At 43.5% G+C, this 22,912-nt stretch overlaps 1 protein-coding gene across 4 annotated transcripts in view; it reads left to right on the forward strand.

The window, feature by feature from the left end:
• The window catches only part of LOC129819851 (growth factor receptor-bound protein 10-like), a 62,981-nt gene that overhangs the window by 20,526 nt on the left and 19,543 nt on the right, over positions 1-22,912 (forward strand). For 3 of the 4 annotated variants that reach the window (XM_055876482.1, XM_055876481.1, XM_055876480.1), the window contains 3 exons: positions 3,017-3,260; positions 3,391-3,517; positions 21,915-22,071. In XM_055876482.1, coding sequence (XP_055732457.1) covers positions 3,017-3,260; positions 3,391-3,517; positions 21,915-22,071 — 528 coding nt within the window. Of the gene's footprint in view, positions 1-3,016; positions 3,261-3,390; positions 3,518-19,633; positions 19,739-21,914; positions 22,072-22,912 lie in introns of those variants that run through there. The other variant, XM_055876484.1, reaches the window with a different exon arrangement.

Genomic DNA, 22,912 nt, shown 5'->3' on the forward strand with positions numbered 1-22,912 from the left:
AGTGACTTGACAGTATGATAACTGTAGAGAATGATCGACTTCGTTATGTTGACTGTAGAGAGTGACAGAGATTTTGGTATGTTGACTGTAGGGGATGATAAAAATGTCATTATGTTTTAAAACTTTAAATGTAACCTTTTATTTAACTAGGCAAGTCAGTTAAGAACAAATTCTTATTTACAATGACAGCCTACCGGGGGAACAGCAACTGGAGTTCAGGGGCAGAACAACAGATTGTTTTATTTTTTATTTTAAATTTTTTTTAAAATTTTTTATCCCATTTTCTCCCCAATTTTCGTGGTATCCAATCGCTAGTAATTACTACCTTGTCTCATCGCTACAACTCCCGTACGGTCACGGGAGAGACGAAGGTCGAAAGCCATGCGTCCTCCGAAGCACAACCCAACCAGCCGTACTGCTTCTTAACACAGCGCGCCTCCAACCCGGAAGCCAGCCGCACCAATGTGTCGGAGGAAACACCGTGTACCTGGCCCCCCTTGGTTGGCGCGCACTGCGCCCGGCCCGCCACAGGGGTCGCTGGAGCACGATGAGACAAGGATATCCCTACCTGCCAAACCCTCCCTACCCCGGACGACGCTATGCCAATTGTGCGTCGCCCCACGGACCTCCCGGTCGCGGCCGGCTGCGACAGAGCCTGGGCGCGAACCCAGAGACTCTGGTGGCGCAGTTAGCACTGCGATGCAGTGCCCTAGACCACTGCGCCACCCGGGAGGCGAACAACAGATTTTTACCTTGTCAGATCGGGGATTCGATCCAGAAACCTTTCGGTTACTGGCCCAACGCTCTAACCACTAGGCTACCTGCCACCCCATGTTGATTGTAGGGGATGATAGAGACTTCGGTATGCTTTTTTATTTGAATTTAACCTTTTAAGTATGACTGTAGATGAATGATAGACTTCAGCATGTTGACTGTAGAGGATGATGGTTCCAGTCAGTCAGACAGCAGCTCTAGTTTCACTTCTCTGTCTCTGTAACAGGCCACTATGTTTAGATGCTGTATCACCTTACCTGCGTAGTTGTGTGTGTGTGTGTGTGTGTGTGAGCTCATTAGGAATGTAAAGCATGTCAATGTCTCATTACACCATAACACCCTATATTAAGAGCCATATTTACCCCCTCTCTTTTTATGTAATGTAGGTTCATTCTCTTTTTTTCTCCCTCTCCTCCCATTGGTCACCCCTGTCCTATAGTTGAACCCCAGCATCACATGGCCTTGTATCCCAGACTGTCCCCAGGGTGTGTGGTTAGAGAACAAACGGTCAGACCCTAAATATGTATGGTAGGGGGACCCATTTCTTGTCTCCAACTGATCTAAGCCTTTATGTGTGTGGTTTTGGTGTCCCACTTTCTAGATTTAACATATGCGAGGCAGTGACCGTGTTCCCAGTGCTCCAGAGTCAGCAGACTCAGGCCTACACATGCACACACACTCAGAGCCTAGGGACACCTTAGAACATGGTAGAGGAAACATTATAGTGGAAGGCTGGAGTCTTCCGTTATATTCCAATGGTTTCTTAGATGTCCCTCTGACATACAGTAGCTCTCTCTCTGCTCTGGACAGCATCCTAACTATCTCTAGTCTACTGTAGCTTGAGGAACTTGAAACTCTCGACCCTGCTCCACTACAGCCCCATTGATGGGAATGGAGGTGTGTTTGGCCCTCCTTTTCCTGTAGTCCACAATCGTCTCTTTTTTCTCTTGCTCACATTGAGGGTGAGGTTGTTGTCCTGGCACCACACTGCCAGGTCTCTGACCTCCTTCCTATGGGCCGTCTCATCGTTGTAGGTGATCAGGCCTACCACTATTGTGTCGTCAGCAAACTTAATGATGGTGTTGGAGTTGTGCTGGCCACGCAGTCGGCGTGGGAACTAAGCACGCACCCCTGAGGGGCCCCTGTGTTGAGGATCAGCGTGGCAGATGTTGTTGCTTACCCATACCACATGGGGGGTGGCCCGTCAGTAAACTCCTCAATGCCATTTAATGAACCCAGAAGCATATTCCAGTCTGTGCTAGCAAAACAGTCCTGTAGCATCCGCATCATCTGACCACTTCCGTATTGAGCGAGTCACTGATACTTCCTGCTTCAATTTTTGCTTGTATGAAGGAATCAGGAGGATAGAATTATGGTCAGATTTGCCAAATTTTTGTTGTTGTTTTTTTTCCTCTGGTTACACATTTAACATTCTGCTAGAAATGAGGTAAAACGGAATTAAGTTTGACTGCATTAAAGTCCCCGGGCCACTAGGAGCGCCGCTTCTGGATGAGCATTTTCTTGTTTGCTTATGGCCTTATACATCTTGTTGAGTGCGGTTTTAGTGCCAGCATCGGTTTGTGGTGGTAAATAGACCGCTTCGAAAAATAGATAGTGTGGTTTACAGTTTATCATGAGGTACTCTACCTCAGGCGAGACAGACCTCAAGACTTCCTTAATATTAGACATTGTGCACCAGCTGTTATTGACAAATAGACACAAACCACCAACCCTCGTCTTACCGGATGCAGCTGTTCTGTCCTGCCGATGCACGGAAAACACAGCTAACTGTATATCCATGTCGTCGTTCAACCACGACTCGGTGAAACATAAGATATGACAGTTTTTAATGTCCTGCTGGTAGGATAGTCTGGAACGGAGCTCATCCCGTTTATTCTCTAGTGATTGCACATTGGCCAATAGAGCGCATGGTAAAGGCGGGTACTCACTCGCTGACAAATTCTCGCAAGGCACCCGGATCTGCACCCCCTGTATCTCCGTCTTCATGCGAATAACGGGGATTTGGGAGTAGCAATCTCTGTGCTCAGGACAGCTTCCTAGTTATCTCTAGTCTACAGTGACATCTATTGGTAAGAGCAAATTTTGCTGCATGTGTCTCCTTTTTGCTGTGTTTTAAATACACCTCTATCTCTCTCCCTCTTTCTCTCCCTCTCCCCACCTCCCTCCCGTCTTTACGTCTGTCTGTCTGTCTCTCTCCTTGTCGCTCTGTCTCTCTGTGTAGATGATGTGGATCTGGAGGCGTTGGTGAATGACATGAACTCCTCTCTGGAGAGTCTCTACTCCAGCTGCAATACCCACACAGAGACTGCCCCGCTGCTGCACAACAGCCACGTGCACACCCCTCATCACGGGCACGCTCCTCATCGGCGCGGCTCTCGCTCCCAGCGCCCTACGCCCCCTATTCCCCCCTCCTGCCCCCAAGAGAGGCTGTGTCGCTCCCAGCCCGTACACATCAACGCCTTTAGGTAACTATGTCTCTCTCTCTCACACACACACGTGCACTCACACACAGTATCTCTATCTTTCTTTAAGTAAATGTAAATCTGTGATTGAGGTGTCTTTTTTATTTTTGTGCAACTCTGTCTCCCTCTACAGGAGGCTCCAGGAGGAGCAGCAGCAGTGTCGTCCCTCCTCTCTCCCTGCCATCATCAACCCCTTCCCTGAACTCTGCACCCCCACTGGCTCTCCCATCCTCAGCCTCATACACACCACAGACAACCATGTAAGCACACACACACACACACACACACACACGCAGACTGAGTGACTTTTGAGTGCGAGTGCGTGTCTGTTTCTGAATCAGCTGACTGGACTGTAATGTCCTGGCATAATGTTGTGTTTGGCCGTAGACCTGCCTTTCTTATGTTACTCAACAGTTCACTCTGGGTTATCATACTTGTGTGTGTGTGTTATTCATTCTGGTATGATGGTCATTAATCTCACACACACACACACACACACACACACACACACACCCACCCATTTGGCGCCAGAGAGGTGACTGGAAAGATTTCAATTGATCTGACATTTGAGAAATACATCCATATGTATTGGGTACGTAACCCATTAGGCCATCCTCCCACGCGGTCAGCTCCATCAATAAACCAGGGATATTGGCCAAATGAGCCACATTTGTGTCCTTAAAGAGCCTATATCTAATTACAAAAACACTATTCCTTGTGTTTTGATCTGTAGCATATGCAAAAATGTATAGCCTATTTTATTGGTTTTTACATTCCTAAAACACATTGTCCACCTCACGGTTCAGCTGTTGGAGATTTGAGCACCAATTGCATAACGGCATTGCATGCATTGGCCTATAGGCTTAAGCGTCCATTGTATGATATTAATATTTAAAAGATAATTGGAAAGAAAGAGAAGCTTAGTCCTAGCCTCAGAGAGAGAGAGAGAGATATGCCGGTGGCATGATACGTCACTGACATGCATCTTTTCATGTCAGACAGGCTGCTGCGTCTGTCAGACAGATTTTATAGAAGGTTCATTCATAAATGTTCTATTAGAATTTGTTATGAAGATAAGCGTTAGATTACAGGAGTAACTCTGGTAGGCCTGAAACATCCTTCCTCATCTCAAGTTCAGCTGTCGGAGTCAGTTGGAGCACCAGTGGGTACAACTTTCATATCATAGGCCTGCAGTATAGTAGGCTAATAGCCACATCACACCAAACCTTCACAAATGTTTCTAAACTTTTATTAAGGTAATATCGAAAGTAAGTCAAGCCATTGTTTATAGGGAAAATATGAGCAGGATATTAAATTGCGGAAAACACAACATTACAGTTAAAACCTAAAATGTCTCAACAGAATGAAACAAGACATGCTTTGCATATTTAAAGAACTGGTTTACATTAATAAAAAGGCCTACAATAATAACAATGACACAACAATAATAATCATAAAACGAATGATAATAAATAAATAAAAACGGCGAGGTGCAAAGTAGCATGCATTTGGCCGCACCATTGTTCTCATCCTTGTCCACTACAATAGTTCAACTCCTCCACACGGAGGCCATTCCCCTTGTAGCAGGGCTCCAGACTAACAGACTTGTGCCACTAAGTTTTTCAGTTGGGGGCACCAGCCCATGATTTGGTCGTACCATTTTTTTTTGGGGGGGGGGGGGAATCATGCAGTAGAAAGAAATTGTAGGCCTATCAAGGTATTCACAATGCTTTATAAAAAGTGTATTTAGTCTACTGAGATGGTACTAAATAAGTTATTTCATAATCTTGTGATGTTGTGATTCAAAATATTTTAATGTGCAACTTAATCCAGTGATTCTCATGCATTTTGGGTAGACAAATATGCTATTGTTAAATATGGCTCCAGAATTGTCAACAAAAAAAATATATGCATTTGCCTGCATCTTTATGTGTTCTAATATCATAGGCTAATAAACAGTGCATTCAAAGTATTCATACCCCTTCCCTTTTTTCACATTTTGTTATAGCCTTATTCTAAAATGGGTTAAATGTTTTATTTTTTTAATCCTCTTCAATCTACACACAATACCCCATAATGACAAAGCGAAAACAGGTTTTTAGAAATTTTTGCAAATTAATAAAATAAATAAATAACAGAAATACCTTATTTACGTAAGTATTCAGATCCTTTGCTATGAGACTTGAAATTGTTAAGGTGCATCCTGTTTCCATTGATCATCCTTGAGATGTTTCTATGACTTGGTTTGAGTTCACCTGTGGTAAATTCAATTGATTTGACATTATTTGAAAAGGCACATACCTGACTATATAAGATCCCACATTTTGACAGTACATGTCGGCGCAAAAACCAAGCCATGAGGTTGAAGGAATTGTATGTAGAGCTCGAGACAGGTTTGTGCCGAGGTACAGATCTGGGGAAGGGTACCAAAACATTTCTGGAGCATTGAAGGGCCCCAAGAACACAGTGGCCTCCATCATTATTAAATGGGAGAAGTTTGAAACTACCAAGATTCTTCCTAGAGCTGCCTCTAGGAAGGTCTTATGAAACCAAGAATGAGCTCTTTGGCCTGAATGCCAAGTGTCAAGTCTGGAGGAAACCTGACACCATCCCTACGGGGAAGCATGGTGGTGGCAGCATCATGCTGTGGGGCTGTTTTTCAGCGGCAGGGACTGGGAGACTAGTCAGGATCGAGGGAAAGAGGAACGGAGCAAAGTACAGAGAGATCCTTGATGAAAACCTGCTCCAGAGTGCTCAGGTCCTCAGACTGGGGTGAAGGTTCACCTTCCAACAGGACAAAGACCCGAAGCACTCAGCCAAAACAAAGCAGGATTGGTTTCGGGACAAGTCTCTGAATGTCCTTGAGTGGCCCAGCCAAAGCCTGGACTTGAACCTGATCGAACATCTCTGGAGAGGCCTGAAAATATCTGTGCAGCAACACTCCCCATCCAACCGGACAGGAGTTGGATCTGCAGAGAAGAATTGGAGAAACCATTTTAAAAGAAGGCTGTAAAAATCAAGGGGTCTGAATACTTTCCGAAAGAACTGTATTTGGGGGCTAATTCACCACCTGAGTAAGTGGAAACTCAAAACACATTAGCTAGATTGCTAACTCTAAATATAATACCGCTCATAGTAGCCCTCTATTAATCTAGAAGTTAATTTCATTTCTAGTTGTAGCTTACTGTTCAATGAGGCCTATGCACTCGCAATGGCCAATGTGCTTTTCGCGCACTCCATATCTGAAAGCCAGATCAAATATCTTTGTAAAATAGTTGCTGTTGAGTTTAGAATTGAGAGCTGAGACATTAAAAGTATACCTTCAGAAAGCTGAGGCAAACAGACACTTTCATTACAGGATTCATGAGGATAATGGATATAGCCTTCAAACTCAACTCTGGACCTCGAAGCCAGTTCCATTGTTCCCCTCTAATCAAGGACTGATTTAGACCTGGGACACCAGGTGGTTACAAATAATTATCAAGTCAAACAGAAAACCAGCAGGCTCCGGAGGTGAATGAATGTGCAGCCCGTACTGACGTGACCAATACATTTCTTAACTCACAACCAAGTCTAAGGGTTGCAAAATGTGGCTACATGGTCACAGTTTGGAGACATGCCTTGTAAGCTTTTCCCAATAGGCATACTCTCTAACTTTAATTTTACTTCAATTAAAAAGGCCTTCATCCTCACAATCTACAGTAGCCTCGGCCAAAGCTCCTCTCTTGCTTTCTCTCTCTCTTCAGCAGCAGGGCAGCCGCTGACACACACACACACACACACACACACATACACACACACACAGTGTTCTAGGGCTACAGGATGCTTGGTGTCCCTCTTCCTGGAGATGTTGCTGGCAACCTCTCAGTGTCTGGGCTGTGTGAGCCCTGCCTATCCGTCCGGCGTTCCGGCTTCTCCGACAGCGTCTCTGGGAAAGACAGACGCTCATTTCCCGTTCACACGCTTCCACCCCAGCTCGGAGCGTCACGGCTGTGTGTGAGAGAGTTTGTCAGAGTCCAGCCTTTCCTTCCCCCAGTGTGTGTTATTCAGAGAATCCAGTGTCCCAGTCACGCGCACACACTGCTCCTTCTAAGCTACAGGACTGTATCGCTAGTACAGACAGGAAAATGTTCTGGGATTATTGCGATAACATTAAGGAGTTTACCACATCAATCACCGGCTTCATTAATTAATCTATTGTCCCTCTAACCACTCTGACATCAATGCAATTGAAAATGACATCCAACACTTATCATAACAATATCATGCTTTTAAAACTCATCTCACTGTGATCGATCAAAAAGTTGAAACTGAGTGGAAAACATGGTCGTTGTGGATGTTTCAAAGCCAAAGAAAAAGGACAGCTCTTTCTAAGGTGATGCTAAAAATGTAACCTATGCATATTAGAGCTTATGTATACGCATAGGCCTATAGGACTGACCTTCATGTCTTAAAGTAATGATGAACTGTTTTTTCTCTTTGCTTGTTTGAGCTTTTCTTGCCATAATATGGACTTAGCCCTATTTGGTAAAATACCATCTTCTGTATAACCCCCTACTTTGTCACAACACAACTGATTGGCTCAAACGCATTGAGTGGAAAAATGACACAAATGAACAAGGGCCATCTGTTAATTGACATGCATTCCTGGTGACTCCTCATGAATGCCAAGTGTGCAAAGCTTTCATCAAGGCAAAGGGTGGCTACTTTGAAGTATCTCATATAAAATATATATTTTTTAATTTGTTTAACACTTTTTTGGTTACTACATGATTCCATATGTGATGTTTTGATGTCTTCTATTATTCTACCATGTAGTAAATAGTACAAATAAAGAAACCCTGGAATGAGTAGGTGTGTCTAAACTTTGTGTCCTTTATAAGCTCAGACATTTCTACCTGCAATCCTGTTTGAAAGCAGAGTTTTGATGGTTGCCACTGAAAAGAGGAGGATTCCAGGTGCTACTATATTTATTTCTCAGCAGCTAAAATTAAGCACATGCTCCACTATAAAACTGGAATAGCCTGCCTGGCAGGATTGAAAAACAAACTGAGGCCACACTGCTATTAGAGTGCATAGGGATGACGTCTTTTTCCCCCTGCCCCTGTTCCTACCCATTTGATAATGGGCCATTCTAAATCGGAACAAATTGTACATACTAGTAAAGACGAGATTAAGTTGAGAATAGTCAATTAAAATATGATCACTTGAGTGAACAGCTGTGCAACCTGAGACGAGGAATGGAGCCCAAGCTTGTTTCATATTTTTTTCAGAGGCTTGTATTCATGGAGATGCTAAGCGTGTTTATGTTAAATAACAGTCAATTACTGTGAGACCAGCAATCATTTGCATGAAAATAACCAGCTAACAAAATGTCATGACTGCCACAGCCCTACGTATGTACATGTCCCAACCAGAAGCCATGAATTATAGGCAACATCTGCACTGAGCTAAAGGCTAGAGCTGCCACTTTCAAAATGCGGGAAACTAATCCGGATGCATATAATAAATCCCGCTACAACCTCTAAGACTTCAAACAGGCAAAGCATCAATACAGGACTAATACCTAATCCTACTATGCCAACTCGGAGGGCATGTCAGATGTGGCGGGGCTTTCAAACTATCACGGATTACAAAGGGAAATCCAGCCGCGAGCCTCCCAGTGACACCAGACGAGCTAAATGCCTTCTATGCTCGCTTCAAGGCAAGTAACACTGAACCATGTATGAGAGCACTGGCTGTTCCGGACGACTGTGTGATCTCATTCTCTGTAGTCGATGTGAGTAAGACCTTTAACTTCTTGCGGATCAGTGGGACGCTAGCGTCCCATTTCGACATCTTCCGGTGAAATTGCAAAGCGCCAAATTGAAATTAAATTACTATAAATATTAAACTTTCATGAAATCACAAGTGCAATACATCAAAATAAAGCTTAACTTGTTGTTAATCCAGCCGCCGTGTCAGATTTCAAAAAGGCTTTACGGTGAAAGCAAACCATGCGATTATCTGAGGACAGCGCCCAGCACACAAATGCATAACAAATAATTTTCAACCAGGGAGTTGCGACACGAAAGTCAGAAATAGCGATATAATATATGCCTTACCTTTTGAAGATCTTCTGTTGGCACTCCAAAAGGTCCCAGTTACATTACAAATGGTCCTTTTGTTTGATTAAAGTCCTCGGGTTTTCGCCTGCCATTTCAGTTCTGTAATACTCACATACATTATTTTAACAGTTTTAGAAACTTTGGAGTGATTCCTAACCAAATCTACTAATTGCATGCATATCCTAGCTTCTGGACCTGAGTAGCAGGCAGTTTACTTCGGACACGCTTTTCATCTGGACGTCAAAATACCGGCCCCTAGCCCAAAGAGGATAAACAAGTTAACATCCACAAGGCCGCAGGGCCAGATGGATTACCAGGACGCGTACTCCTAGCTGGCAAGTGTTTCACTGACATTTTCAGCCTCTCCCTGACCCAGTCTGTAATACCTACATGTTTCAAGCAGCCCACCATAGTTCCTGTGCCCAAGAACGCCAATGTAACCTGTCTAAATGACTATCACCCCATAGCACTCATATCTTTAGCCATGAAATGCTTCGAAAAGCTGGGCATGGCTTACATCAACACCATTGCAGACGCACTAGACCGACTCCAATTTGCATACCACCCCAACAGATCCAAAGATGATGCAATCTCCATTGCACTCCACACTGCCCTCTCCCACCTGGACAAGAGGGACACCTATGTGAGACTGCTATTCATTGACTACAGCTCAGCATTTAACACCCTTGTGCCCTCCAAGCTCATCACTAAACGAAGGAACCTGGGACTGAACACCTCCCTCTGCAACTGGATCCTGAACTTCCTGATGTAACAGTATAACTTTAAACCGTCCCCTCGCCCCGATACGGGCGCGAACCAGGGACCCTCTGCACACATCAACAACAGTCACCCACGAAGCGTCGTTACCCATCGCTCCACAAAAGCCGCGGCCCTTGGTTCGCGGAAACCCTACTTCAGGTCTCAGAGCAAGTGACGTAACCGATTGAAACGCTAGTAGCGCGTACTCGCTAACTAGCTAGCCATTTCACATCCGTTACACTCACCCCCCTTTCAACCTCCTCCTTTTCCGCAGCAACCAGTGATCCGGGTCACGGCACCAATGTAACAGTATAACTTTAAACCGTCCCCTCGCCCGACCCGGGCGCGAACCAGGGACCGTCTGCACACATCAACAACGGTCGCCCACGAAGCATCGTTACCCATTGCTCCACAAAGGCCGCGGCCCTTGCAGAGCAAGGGGAACCCCTACTTCAAGTCTCAGAGCAAGTGACATAACCAATTGAAACGCTAGTAGCGCGTACCCGCTAACTAGCTAGCCATTTCACATCCGTTACACTGACAGGCCACCCCCATTGGTTAGGACAGACAACACATCTGCCATGCTGACCCTCAACACAGGGGCCCCTCAGGGGTGCGTGCTTAGTCCCTTCCTGTACTCCCTGTTCACCCATGACTGCGTAGCCGCATGACTCCAACACCATTCTTAAGTTTTCTGACGACACGATGGCGGTAGGCCTGGTCACCGACAACGATGAGACAGCCTATAGGGAAGAGGTCAGAGACCTGGCATTGTGGTGCCAGGACAACAACCTCTCCCTCAACATCAAGACAAATGAGCTGATCGTGGACTACAGGAAACAGAGGGCTGAGTTCGCCCCCATTCACATCAGGGCTGTAGAGGAGGGGGTTGAGTTCCTCTGTGTCCACATCACTAAGGATCTATCATGGTCCACACACACACATAACACAGTCGTGAAAAGTGCACAACAATTCCGCTTCCCCCGCAGGAGGTTGAAAAGATTTGGCATGGGCCCTCAGAGCTTTAAAAAGTTCTACAGCTGCAACATTGAGAGCATCTTTACTGGCTTCATCACTGCTTCGTTTGGCACCTGCTTGGCACCCGACCGTAAGGTGCTACAATGGTTAATGCGCACGGCCCAGTACATCACTGGGGCCAAGCTTCCTGCCATGCAGGACCGCTCTACCAGGCGATGTCAGAGGAAGGCCCTAAAAATGGTCAAAGTCTCCAGCCACCCAATTCATAGACTGTTCTCTCTACTACCGCACGCCAAGTGGTACCGATTCACCAAATCTGGAACCAACAGGACCCTCAACAGCTTCTACCCCCAAGCCATAAGCTAAATAGTTAGTGCGGGTAGCTATTTGGTTAACAATTCTACTGTTTTATTATCTATCCTGTTTCCTAGTCACTTTATCCCTAACTATATGTACATATCTACCTCAGTTACCTTGTACCCCTGCACATCGACTCGGTATTGATATCCTGTGTATATAGCCAAGTTATTGTTACTCATTGTGTATTTATTAATTTTATTATTACATGTTATTACTTTTCTTTTCTTTCTCTATTTTCTTTCTCTCTGCATTGTTGCGACGGGCCCATAAGTAAGCGTTTCACTGTTAGTCTACACCTGTTGTATACAACCTTATTTATACCTACACACCAAGGTCAAAAGTTATTTATACATGTTACTGACTTCTTCCCGCACACAAACACAGGGTCTTACCAGATGGCATAGCCTCCACAACAATGCAGACAGGAGTCTCAGACATGCCTTGTGGAAAGAGAGAGTTAGCCTACCATTTAAAAAAAAAATGTAGGCCTACGTGGTCTAAAAAGAAAGGAAAATACTATCACTAGAATCCACTTTTATAGATGAGAGCATACATTACATAGAGAGGGGGTAAATATGAGAAATGAGATCACTGCATACCATTGTAAATACAACTCATGTTTCTGTTTATTTATTTTCCCTTTTGTACTTCAACAATTTGCACATTGTTACAACACTGTAACGCCGTAATATAACATTTGAAATGTCTCTATTCTTTTGAAACATTTCTCAGTGTAATGTTTACTGTTCATTTCTGATTGTTTATTTCACTTGTTTTTATTATCTATTTCACTTGCTTTGGCAACATAAACATATGTTTCCCATGCTAATAAAGCCATGTGAATTGAGCGAGTGTGTTTGTATACTTAGTTTTCACTGGCACTGTTCTCTTCTAGAATAGACAGGACTTCTCTCTTTCTTACCATCTTTTCTGTAATTCTTCCCTCTGTCTTTCTGTGTGTCTATATCTATGTCATTTTCTCTCTCCATCCCTCTATCTTGGTTGCTGTATGATCTGAAACTGAATAGATGTGGAAGTTTAAACGTTCTGACCTACAGTTCCAGTCAAAAGTTTGGACACCTACTCATTCAAGGGTTTTTATTTTTACTATCTTCTACATAGTTTTATGTCTTTGCTATTATTCTACCTATGGAATCATGTAGTAACCAAAAAAGTGTTCAACAAATCAAAATATATTTGAGATTCTACAAAGTAGTCACCCTTTGCCTTGATGATAGCTTGGAACACTCTTGGCATTCTTTCAACCTGCTTCATGGTAGTCATGCCTTGTTAATTTGTGGTATTTCTTTCCTTTTTCCTTTTGAGCCAATCAGTTGTGTTGTGACATGGTAGGGGTGGTATACAGAAGTTGTACCAAGTCCATATTATGGCAAGAAAAGCTCAAATAATCAAAGACAAACAACAGTCCATCATGATTTTAAGACATGAATGTCAGTCATTCTGGAACATTTCAAGAACTTTGAAAGTTTCTTCAAGTGCAGTTGCAAAAACCGATAAGCTCTATGATGAAACTGTCTCTCATGAGGACTGCCACAGGAAAGGAAGACCCAGAGTTACCTCTGCTGCAGAGGATAAGTTCATTAGAGTTACCAGCCTCATATTGCAGCCCAAATAAATGCTTCGCAGAGTTAAAGTAACAGACACATCTCAACATGAACTCTTCAGAGGAGACTACGTGAATCAGGCCTTCATGGTCAAATTGCTGCAAAGAAACCACTACTAAAGGACACCAATAAGAAGAAGAGACTTGCATGTGCCAAGAAACAGGAGCAATGGACTGGTGGAAATCTGTCCTTTTCATCAGTCCTTTGGTCTGATGAATCCAAATGTGAGATTTTTTGTTCCAACCGCCGTGTCTTTGTGAGACGCAGAGGAGGTGAACAGATGATCTCCACATGTGTGGTTCCCACTGTGAAGCATGGAGGAGGAGGTTTGATGGTGAGGGGTGCTTTGCTGGTGAAACTGTCAGTGATTTTATTTAGAATTCAAGGCACTTTTAGCCTGCGTGGCTACCACAGCATTCTGCAGCGATACGCCATCCCTTCTGGTTTGCACATAGTGGGACTGTCATTTGTTTTTCAACAGGACAATGACCGAACACACACCTCCAGGCTGTGTAAGGGCTATTTGACCAAGAAGGAGAGTGGTGGAGTGCTGCCTCGGATGACCTGGCCTCCACAATCACCCGACCTCAACCCAATTCAAATGGTTTGGGATGAGTTGGACTGCAGAGTGAAGGAAAAGCAGCCAACAGGTGCTCAGCATATGTGGGAACTCCTTCAAGACTCTTGGAAAAGCATTCCAGGTGAAGCTGGTTGAGAGAATGCCAAGCGTGTGCAAGCTGTCATCAAGGCAATGGGTGGCTACTTTGAAGAATCTCAAATTATTTTGATTTGTTTAACACTTTTTTGGTTACTACATGATTCCATACGTGTTATTTCATAGTTTCGATGTTTTCACGCTTATTCTACAATGTAGAAAATAGTAAAAATGAAAAACCCTTGAATGAGTAGGTGCGTCCAAACTTTTGACTCATACTGTAAGCCATGTTCTCATAGACCTCAGCTTTAGACCGCTTTTAGTAAGGACACGTGAAGTCGAGTGTGTGTGTGTGGGTGCGTGCGTGCGCAACTGGCTCTCACAGTCTCACATCCGAATTAGACGTTCATCCATGTTTCTCAAACATCAAATTTGTAAGTATTTAAGGTTAAGTTTAGGCATTAAATCTCAAAAATAACATAGCTGGATTTGAACTTGCACCTTAGGAATCAGAGGCATAAGGTAGACGGTAACAGCACTCGCTGTTGCCCCTAGTGGCCAGTTTACACCTCATCTCCCAACGTCCACAGACATGGATGGACGTCAAATACTGACTTGTATCACAGGTGACCTGGCTGGCGTGTGTGTGAGAAGGCAGTTTCCCAGACAATGGGAATGGCCAGTCTTACACAAGTCTGTCAGGCCCTCCGGGTTAGCTGCCCTCACCACCACTGTCTGTCTCATTGGCTTGGTTTACTTTGGCGTCTGTGTGTGTGTGTGTGTGTGTGTGTGTGTGTGTGTGTGTGTGTGTGTGTGTGTGTGTGTGATTGATTGAGTCAGTCCATCTGTAATGTAATTCTTGCTTTTAAACGAGCACAGAGGCACAAGTCTTTTTTTAGAACATCAAATAAAAATGTGGAAGACTGTTTCTGTAACCCTTGTCTTCAATCTCTCGATTGCGCGCTCTCCCCCCCCCCCCCCCCCCCCCCTTCCCCTTACTACATGTAGAGGTTCGGTGATAAATGCCATAAGATCATTGAGTGTGTGTGTGTTCCGTATTACTTAGCTTCATTTATGTGTTTCGCTCTACCTCCCTGAAACCAATAGAGGTTGAAAAACCTTTAAAAACAAAAATGTAAAAACAAAATTCTGTTTTTCCTTCAAGGGGGGAATCTGTTATCTGTTTATCTGTTAGAGAGCCTGAGTCATGATAAGGGGGTAGACCACAGTGTGTGTGTGGTTAAGACAAGGTTAGTTAAGTGGTAAATTGAGTTTGAGGCTGAACTGTGGCCTCTAATCAAGTTAAGACCACGAGTGTGTGAGCGAGCGTCTCGGTGTGACACACACACACTGACCCAGACTAACAACCACATCATTCTGCCTGCTCATAATGTCTAGACGCTTCGCTTCCATCTCTCTCTCCATGACATGGTCAGATATCTGAGATGGAGGGAGGAAGAGGGCGGGAAGCGGTGTGAGGAAGTCGGAGTGAGAAGGAAGGAGCTTGGAGGGTCGGGGAGGAAAGGGGATTGATGGAAGGGAGGAAGGGAAGAGGATGTTAATAGTTAAGATGTAATGTGAAAGAAGAGTTTTACTGACACACACACACACACATATATATATATATATACACACACACATACATTCACACATACACACACACACATACACACACACAGAGAAATTAATCTCTGTGGATGTAACCTATGACAACCCACAGCTCTCTCTCTTGCTGTGGGGCTACTTAACATAACATTTTATGTTCTGTGTGCGTGAATGCTTGCATGCATGTCTGTGTGTGTGTGTGTGTTCTCATGCAGGCTGTATTAGGGCCAGCTGGCATGCAGCAATCCACACATGAGGCTGATTATGACTCAGTATTACATTACAGACATTCCTCTTTCTGTCTCTCATTCTGCCTCTCTCGCTCTCTATCTTTCTGTCCCTCTGTCTTAGTGCTGAGAGATTAACTAAATGTTTTGTTTGTTTTTTGAACAACTAATTGACCAAAGTCTGTTCATTTATTTGAATTCCATTTCGTTTTTCTTTTCTTTCTGTGAGCTCAATGTGAAGTTTCTGTCAAGATAAATCCGATCAAGCCCGAACTGTGGGATGTAGTAGGGAGTTGTAGTTTCCAACATTCTACATAGTTTTGTGCAGAAATGTGGTAATTAACTACAACAGTGATCACCAACCTTTCTGAGTCAAGATCAATTTCTGAATCAAAATGCAAGCCAAGATCTACTGCTCAGATTTTTTTCCAAACATGACTTAAAAAACTATGCAATTTGAACATATTAAAAACAGTACTGTAGCAATGAGGTTTGTAGTAGGCTATACGCCCATTACATTATCACTTCATATTGGCTATGCTTGAATTGCCCTGTCAATGTTGTTCTTCTCAGAACAACATCAAATCTCAAAATTTGATGTATATGATCACACTGGTAATAGATCAAGGCAAAGGGTGGCTACTTTGAAGAATCTTAAATATAAAATATATTTTGATTTGTTTATCATGATTCCATATGTGTTATTTCATAGTTTTGCCGTCTTCCCTGTTATTCTACCATGTAGAGAATAGTAAAAATTAAGAAAAACCCTTGAGTGAGTAGGTGTGTCCAAATATACAGTACCAGTCAATAGTTTGGACACATATACTCATTCAAGGGGGGCTCCCGAGTGACACAGCGGTCTAAGGCACTGCATCTCAGTGCTAGAGGGGCCACTACAGACCCTGGTTCTATTCCAGACTGTATCACAACCGGCCGTGATTGGAAGTCCCATTGGACGGCGCACAATTGGCCCAGCGTCACCCGGGTTAGGGTTTGGCCGGGGTAGGCTGTCATTGTAAATAAGAATTTGATCTTAACTGACTTGCCTAGTTAAAATAAAAAATAGGAATTATTTTCCAAGAGTCTTGAAGGAGTTCCCACATATGCTGAGCACTTGTTGGCTGCTTTTCCTTCACTCTGTGGTCCAACTCATCACAAACCATCTCAATTTGGTTGAGGTTGGGTGATTGTGGAGGCCAGGTTATCTGAGGCAGCACTCCATCACTCTCCTTCATGGTCAAATAGCCCTTACACAGCGGAGGTGTGTTTTTGGTCATTGTCCTGTTGAATAACAAATGATAGTCCCACTAAGTGCAAACCAGATGGGATGGCGTATCGCTGCAGAATGCTGTGGTAACCAAGCTGGCTAAGAGTGGCTTGAATTCTAAATAAATCACCAACAGTGCAACGAGCAAAGCACCCCCACACCATCACACCACCTCCTCCATGCTTCACGGTGGGAACCACACATGCGGAGATCTGTTTGCCTACTCTGTGTCTCACAAAGACACGGCGGTTGGAACAAAAACATCTCACATTTGGACTCCTCAGACCAAAGGACAGATTTCCACCGGTCTAATGTCCATTGTTCATGTTTCTTGGTCCAAACAAGTCTCTTCTTATTGGTGTCCTTTAGTAGTGGTTTCTTTGCAGCAATTTGACCATGAAGGCCTGATTCACGCAGCCTCCTCTGAACAGTTGATGTTGAGATGTGTCTGTTACTTAAACTCTGAAGCATTTATTTGGGCTGCAATCTGAGGCTGGTAACTCTAATGAACTTATCCTCTGCAGCAGAGGTAACTCTGGGTCTTCCTTTCCTGTGGCGGTCCTCATGAGAACCAGTTTCATCACAGCCCTTAATGGTTTTTGCAACTGCTCTTGAAGAAACTTTCAAAATTCTTGAAATGTTCTGTATTGACTGACCTTTATGTCTTAAAGTAATGATGGACTGTCATTTCTCTTTGCTTATTTGAGCTGTTCTTGCCATAATATGGACTTGGTCTTTTACCAAATAGGGCTAGCTTCTGTATACCAACCATACCTTGTCACAACATAACTCATTGGCTCAAACACATTAAGAAGTTAAGAAATTCCACAAATTAACTTTTAACAAGGCACACATGTTAATTGAAACGCATTCCAGGTGACTACCTCATAAAGCTGGTTTGCGAGAATGCCAAGAGTTTGCAAAGTTGTCATCAAGGCAAAGGGTGGCTACTTCAAAGAACCTAAAATGTTAAATATATTTTTGTTTTGCAGTCTTCTGGTTACTACATGATTCCATATGTGTTATTTCATAGTTTTGATGTCTTCACTATTATTCTACAATGTAGAAAATAGTAAAAATTAAGAAAAACCCTTGAATGAGTAGGTGTGCCAACTTCTGACTGGATATGTATTTATTTATTTATTTAATCCAGACAGATAAACACTTAACAGCCTATCAACCGCTCGGCGGCGTCCGCATGGTCCTAAAGCACACCGATGCCTCTGTTTTGTATCAAATTCCAATGATAAAACTGGAGCGTACAAAAATGCTATTTCAGAATGTGGTGGGGACATGTCCCCAGTGAAAGTTCCGCCCCTGGTTTGAGAGGAGGGAGAGAGCGGCTGTGAGGCTGACTCACCATCCCTCCGCTGAGAAAAGGTGACACTGTATTCCAGCTGATGGCGAAATTCAGTTCGCATTATTATAATAACTGCATTATTTCTGTCTCATGCACCAATTCATTGTGTTAATCTGATGTCCAGATGAAGTGAAATATTACTTGATATTAAAAAAAGGGACAAGCTGCTAATAATAACTCCATCTAACTTATTGAAACTCTTTGCTATAGCTATTCATTGTAGCTGCAGTGGTATTCATTGAGTCTCTCTCTAGTCAGGGTTTTAAAAGTTTTGAAATCTCACAGTATCAACTTTGCTGTGCGCTCAAGGCTTCTTTTTCCTGTCTATAGGCTCAAGGAAACAGTGCAGAAACTGTGATCTGAGCTATCTGATTGGCCAGTGGTAGGCTTGATTTGCTCTCTGGACTCGTCAACAGCACGAAACAAATAACACATTTTTGAACCGACCATTTTTGAACCGACCTCAAAGCACTAATTGCTCAACACTAGTCTCATTATTATTGTTATTCACAATTTATACACTTGAATAATTGCTAGATTTTATTCAGTTTAAACTAAAATAATAAATGAATGAATAAATGGATAATAAACTAGAATCTAAATAAATATCAAATGATTTGTCACTCACTGTCTCTCTCCCTCTCTTAATCCCCCCTCCCTCTCTCCTCTTTATCTTCCATTTTCTCTCAGCAGAATAGCTGAGCAATCCCCAGTCTCTCTCACCCCCCCCCCCCCCCCCCCCTCTCTCCTGTCTGCCAGCCCCTATAGCTGACACGTGATCCCAGTCTAAAACTAAAGAACTCTTTACAGACTCTTCCACTTTAACTAGTGACCAAACTGTTTTTCCCCCACAGCCCCATGAAAGACAACAGATATCTGTTCCTCACACTGCTCCATACCTGACCCTTCATCCCTTCATCTCACACTCATCTGTAGAGGAGAGGAGGGCTGGAATGGAGAGGAGAATAGAGGGGGAGGGAAGAAAATAAAGGGGGAAGGTTGGTCTGATAGGAGAAATTGAAACCGTGAGGCAGCTAGAAAATGTTTGGAGATGCGTGACTATGACTGGGTCTGTGTGTGTGTGTGCATGCATTTGTTTGTACGTCGTGTGTGACATGAAGTGAATTCTCTGCACGCATGACGCACACACACAATCACACATACCACACTAATCCACTGGCTGAGTCTTAGACAGAGGAACATTCAGGCATTATCCTGCCCAGCATGAGAGGAAGTGCTCTCCTCTCTCTCTCTTTCTTGCCCTCCTCTCTACTTTTCGTTCCCCCTCTCCTCACTCCCTGTCTCTCTCCCCCACCAATATTCCTTGTTCTATTTCAATGTCCCCTCCATCGCTCCTTCTCCCTCTGCCAATCTCGTGTTCACTTTACCTCTCAGTCCCTCCCTCTCTTCCCCTCCTTCCCCCTATCCCTCCCTCTTTCTCTCACTCCACTCTCTCTCTCTGTCTCAGTAAAGTGAGGCTCAGTGTGAAAATGCCATCGTGCTCTCCTGACTGTTGCCTCTTTCAGGCTGTAGAGGTAAGCATGTTTGTGTGTAGTGGGTAGCTTGTGTGTGGGTAGAGTGAGTGTGTGTGTGTGTATAACTTTAGCGGTGACGACATTCCACATTTAGAAACTTTCTCAAACTACTACGAGACGCAATAAATACTTTTCTTCTTTTGTTTCTGGCGTCTCCTTTCTAGTGCGTACCCTTTGTGTTCTCTGCTGTCCTGTCTCTGTCCTGTCCTGTAATGGTCAAGACACAGCCCGGGCACTGGGCTGGGACGGTGGAAGGAGGAGGCAGAGAGAGCTGTGGCGTCATTTTTGGTTTCCTGTGATTCTCTGTGTTCTACCGTGGAGTTGTTTCTATTGTCGTGTGATTCTTTGTTCTACTCTGGACTTGTTTCTAGTGTCGTGTCTTGATGGGTTTGGGGATAAAACTTAATGATGGAAATTTAGGCACATTTTCTGCGGACACACACAACATGCTCACACCCACACTTACACGCACACACAAACACACTTCCCTGCTGGGAGGAAGAAGCTTAGAATGGAGAGATGGTTAGATAGAGATATCTCTATCAATAGGGTTTTGCTCACAGGTGTATGTGTGTATTTGAGTAAATGTGGGTGTGTTTTTGAGGCGTGAATATTTGTATGTGTATATCGTTAAGTGCGTATGTGTATTTTTAAGTGTGAGTACTGTGTATGTTTATGTGAATGTATGTATATTTTCAGGCATATGTTTAGTGCGTATATGTCAGAGGTATATATGTACTCTACCGGTCAACGTTTTAGAACACCTACTCATTCAAGTGTTTTTCTTTTTTTTTTTTACTATTTTCTACATTGTAGAACAATAGTGAAGATATCAAAACGATGAAATAAAGGGTGGCTATTTGAAGAATCTCAAATATAAAATATATTTAGATTTGTTTAACACTTTTTTTTAGTTACTACATGATTCCATATGTGTTATTTCATAGTTTTGATGTCTTCACTATTATTCTACTATGTAGAAAATAGTAGAAATAAAGACGAACCCTTGAATGAGTAGGTGTTCTAAAACTTTTGACTGGTAGAGTATGTATGGTGTGTGTGTGTATACTGTATCTCAGGCATACTGTTAAATGTGTATTTTCAGGTGTGTATGTGTAACCTCGGGTCAACCGTTTTTCTGGTGAGAAACCTAGGTCATGGTCAGCATTCGCGAATATCCTCATTTACATCAAATTATATTATATTTGTCACTTGACGAATACGACAGTGAAATACTTACTTACAAACCCTTAACCGACAATGTAGTTTAAAGAAAAATAAGAGTGAAGAAAATATTTACTAAATTACCTAAAGTGAAAAAAGTTACGCAATAAAATAACAATAGCGAGGCTATATACAGGGGGTACTGGTACCGAGTCAATGTGCTGGGGTACAGGTTAGTTGAGGTAATTGAGGTAATATGTACATGTAGGTAGGGGTGAAGTGACAATGCATAGATAATAAACATTGAGTAGCAGAGCTTTTGGACCTAGACTTGGCGGGCAGGTACTGCCTGCCATGTGATAGCAGAGAGAACAGTCTGTACCACAGGATCCGGATTCAACCATCTGGATAGAACGTAGAACGGATACAAAGTGTGTGTGTGTGTGTCAGCCTGAGAAACAGACACACAGTAGGACTAAGTCTAACAGCTCAGTAGAGATCAGGACTAGGCTTAACCTGTTTTATTAACATTTCAACTGACTCAAAATGGACGTTATTTAGTCTGGATTATTATGACATGAATATTAGGCAGACAGTCATGCTTATGACAAGTCTTACAGTGTGTTATAACTCCATTATAGTTGCAGTGTTACAGTTTGAGCGCAGAAGGAAAGTCTCTAGCAGCTCTATATGCCAATTTCCTGGACACAGATTAAGCCTAGTCATATTGAGCATGCTTTTTAGTCCGTGGGCTAGGCTTAACGGTTAACCGGCCCTTATTGTTTCCACTGCTCTTTACAGCGGCCTGTTTGTAAATGACTGTAAATGTATTTTGTGACCTTTCATTCAAATAACGGTGAACAGTGATGATGGGACAGGGACGGTGTCATATTGTTTTTATATGAATACACTATTTATCTCTCTCGCTGTGTGTGTGTGTGTGTGTGTGTGTGTGTGTGTGTGTGTGTGTGTGTGTGTGTGTGTGTGTGTGTGTGTGTGTGTGTGTGTGCAGATCATCAAGGTGTACAGTGAGGATGGAGCAGGGAAGGTGGTGGAGGTGCCGGCTGATATGAGGGCCAGAGACGTGTGTCAGCTCCTGGTCTATAAGAGCCACTGTCTGGACGACAACAGCTGGAGCCTGGTGGAGCATCACCCACTACTGGGCCTCGGTGAGTGTGTGTGTGTGTGTGTGCGCATCGAGTGTGTTAAGGTTGGGGAAGCATATACTGTAGACTCTAGCTATCTAAAAGCTTCAATCACATAAAATCCACAGTTCAGTTCTCACCTTTTTAGTGTGGTTTTATTGCCTCACCTTTTTAGTGTGGTTTTATTGCCTCACCTTTTTAGTGTGGTTTTATTGCCTCACCTTTTTAGTGTGGTTTTATTGCCTCACCTTTTTAGTGTGGTTTTATTGCCTCACCTTTTTAGTGTGGTTTTATTGCCTCACCTTTTTAGTGTGGTTTTATTGCCTCACCTTTTTAGTGTGGTTTTATTGCCTTACCTTTTTAGTGTCGTTTTATTGCCTTACCTTTTTAGTGTCGTTTTATTGCCTCCCTCTTATTCTCTATCCTGTTTTCCACCAAGCTTTCCTATCTCTACTGACTGTTACTGGAATAGAAGACTGTTTTATACTTGGTAGATCATTGTAATTTCTGGAAAAACTGTATGGGAGAGATGGAATGTGAGAAGAGTGCAGAGAAAGAGGGGTGGAGAGGGAGAGGGGGAAGGGTGCAGAGGCACGGTGTCAGTATCAGGCCAATGCAGCAAACAGCCAATCCCAGGGCTGCATTGGTCGAGCCCCCAGACAGCTCAGGCAATCAGCTCTGTCCCTCTACTTCAACAGGAAATTCCCCTGCTAGACGCCAGGACAGAGTGGCGTAGACACACACATACACACACACACACACACACACACACATCTTGAGCTCTGTGTGAGGCACAGTATGGGCTCAATCCTTTTTGAGCAACTGTGTGTGTGCGTCCGTCCGTCCGACCTGGAACGTGTCAATA

Source organism: Salvelinus fontinalis, chromosome 22 (assembly GCF_029448725.1).
Source record: "Salvelinus fontinalis isolate EN_2023a chromosome 22, ASM2944872v1, whole genome shotgun sequence".
NCBI lineage: Eukaryota > Metazoa > Chordata > Actinopteri > Salmoniformes > Salmonidae > Salvelinus > Salvelinus fontinalis.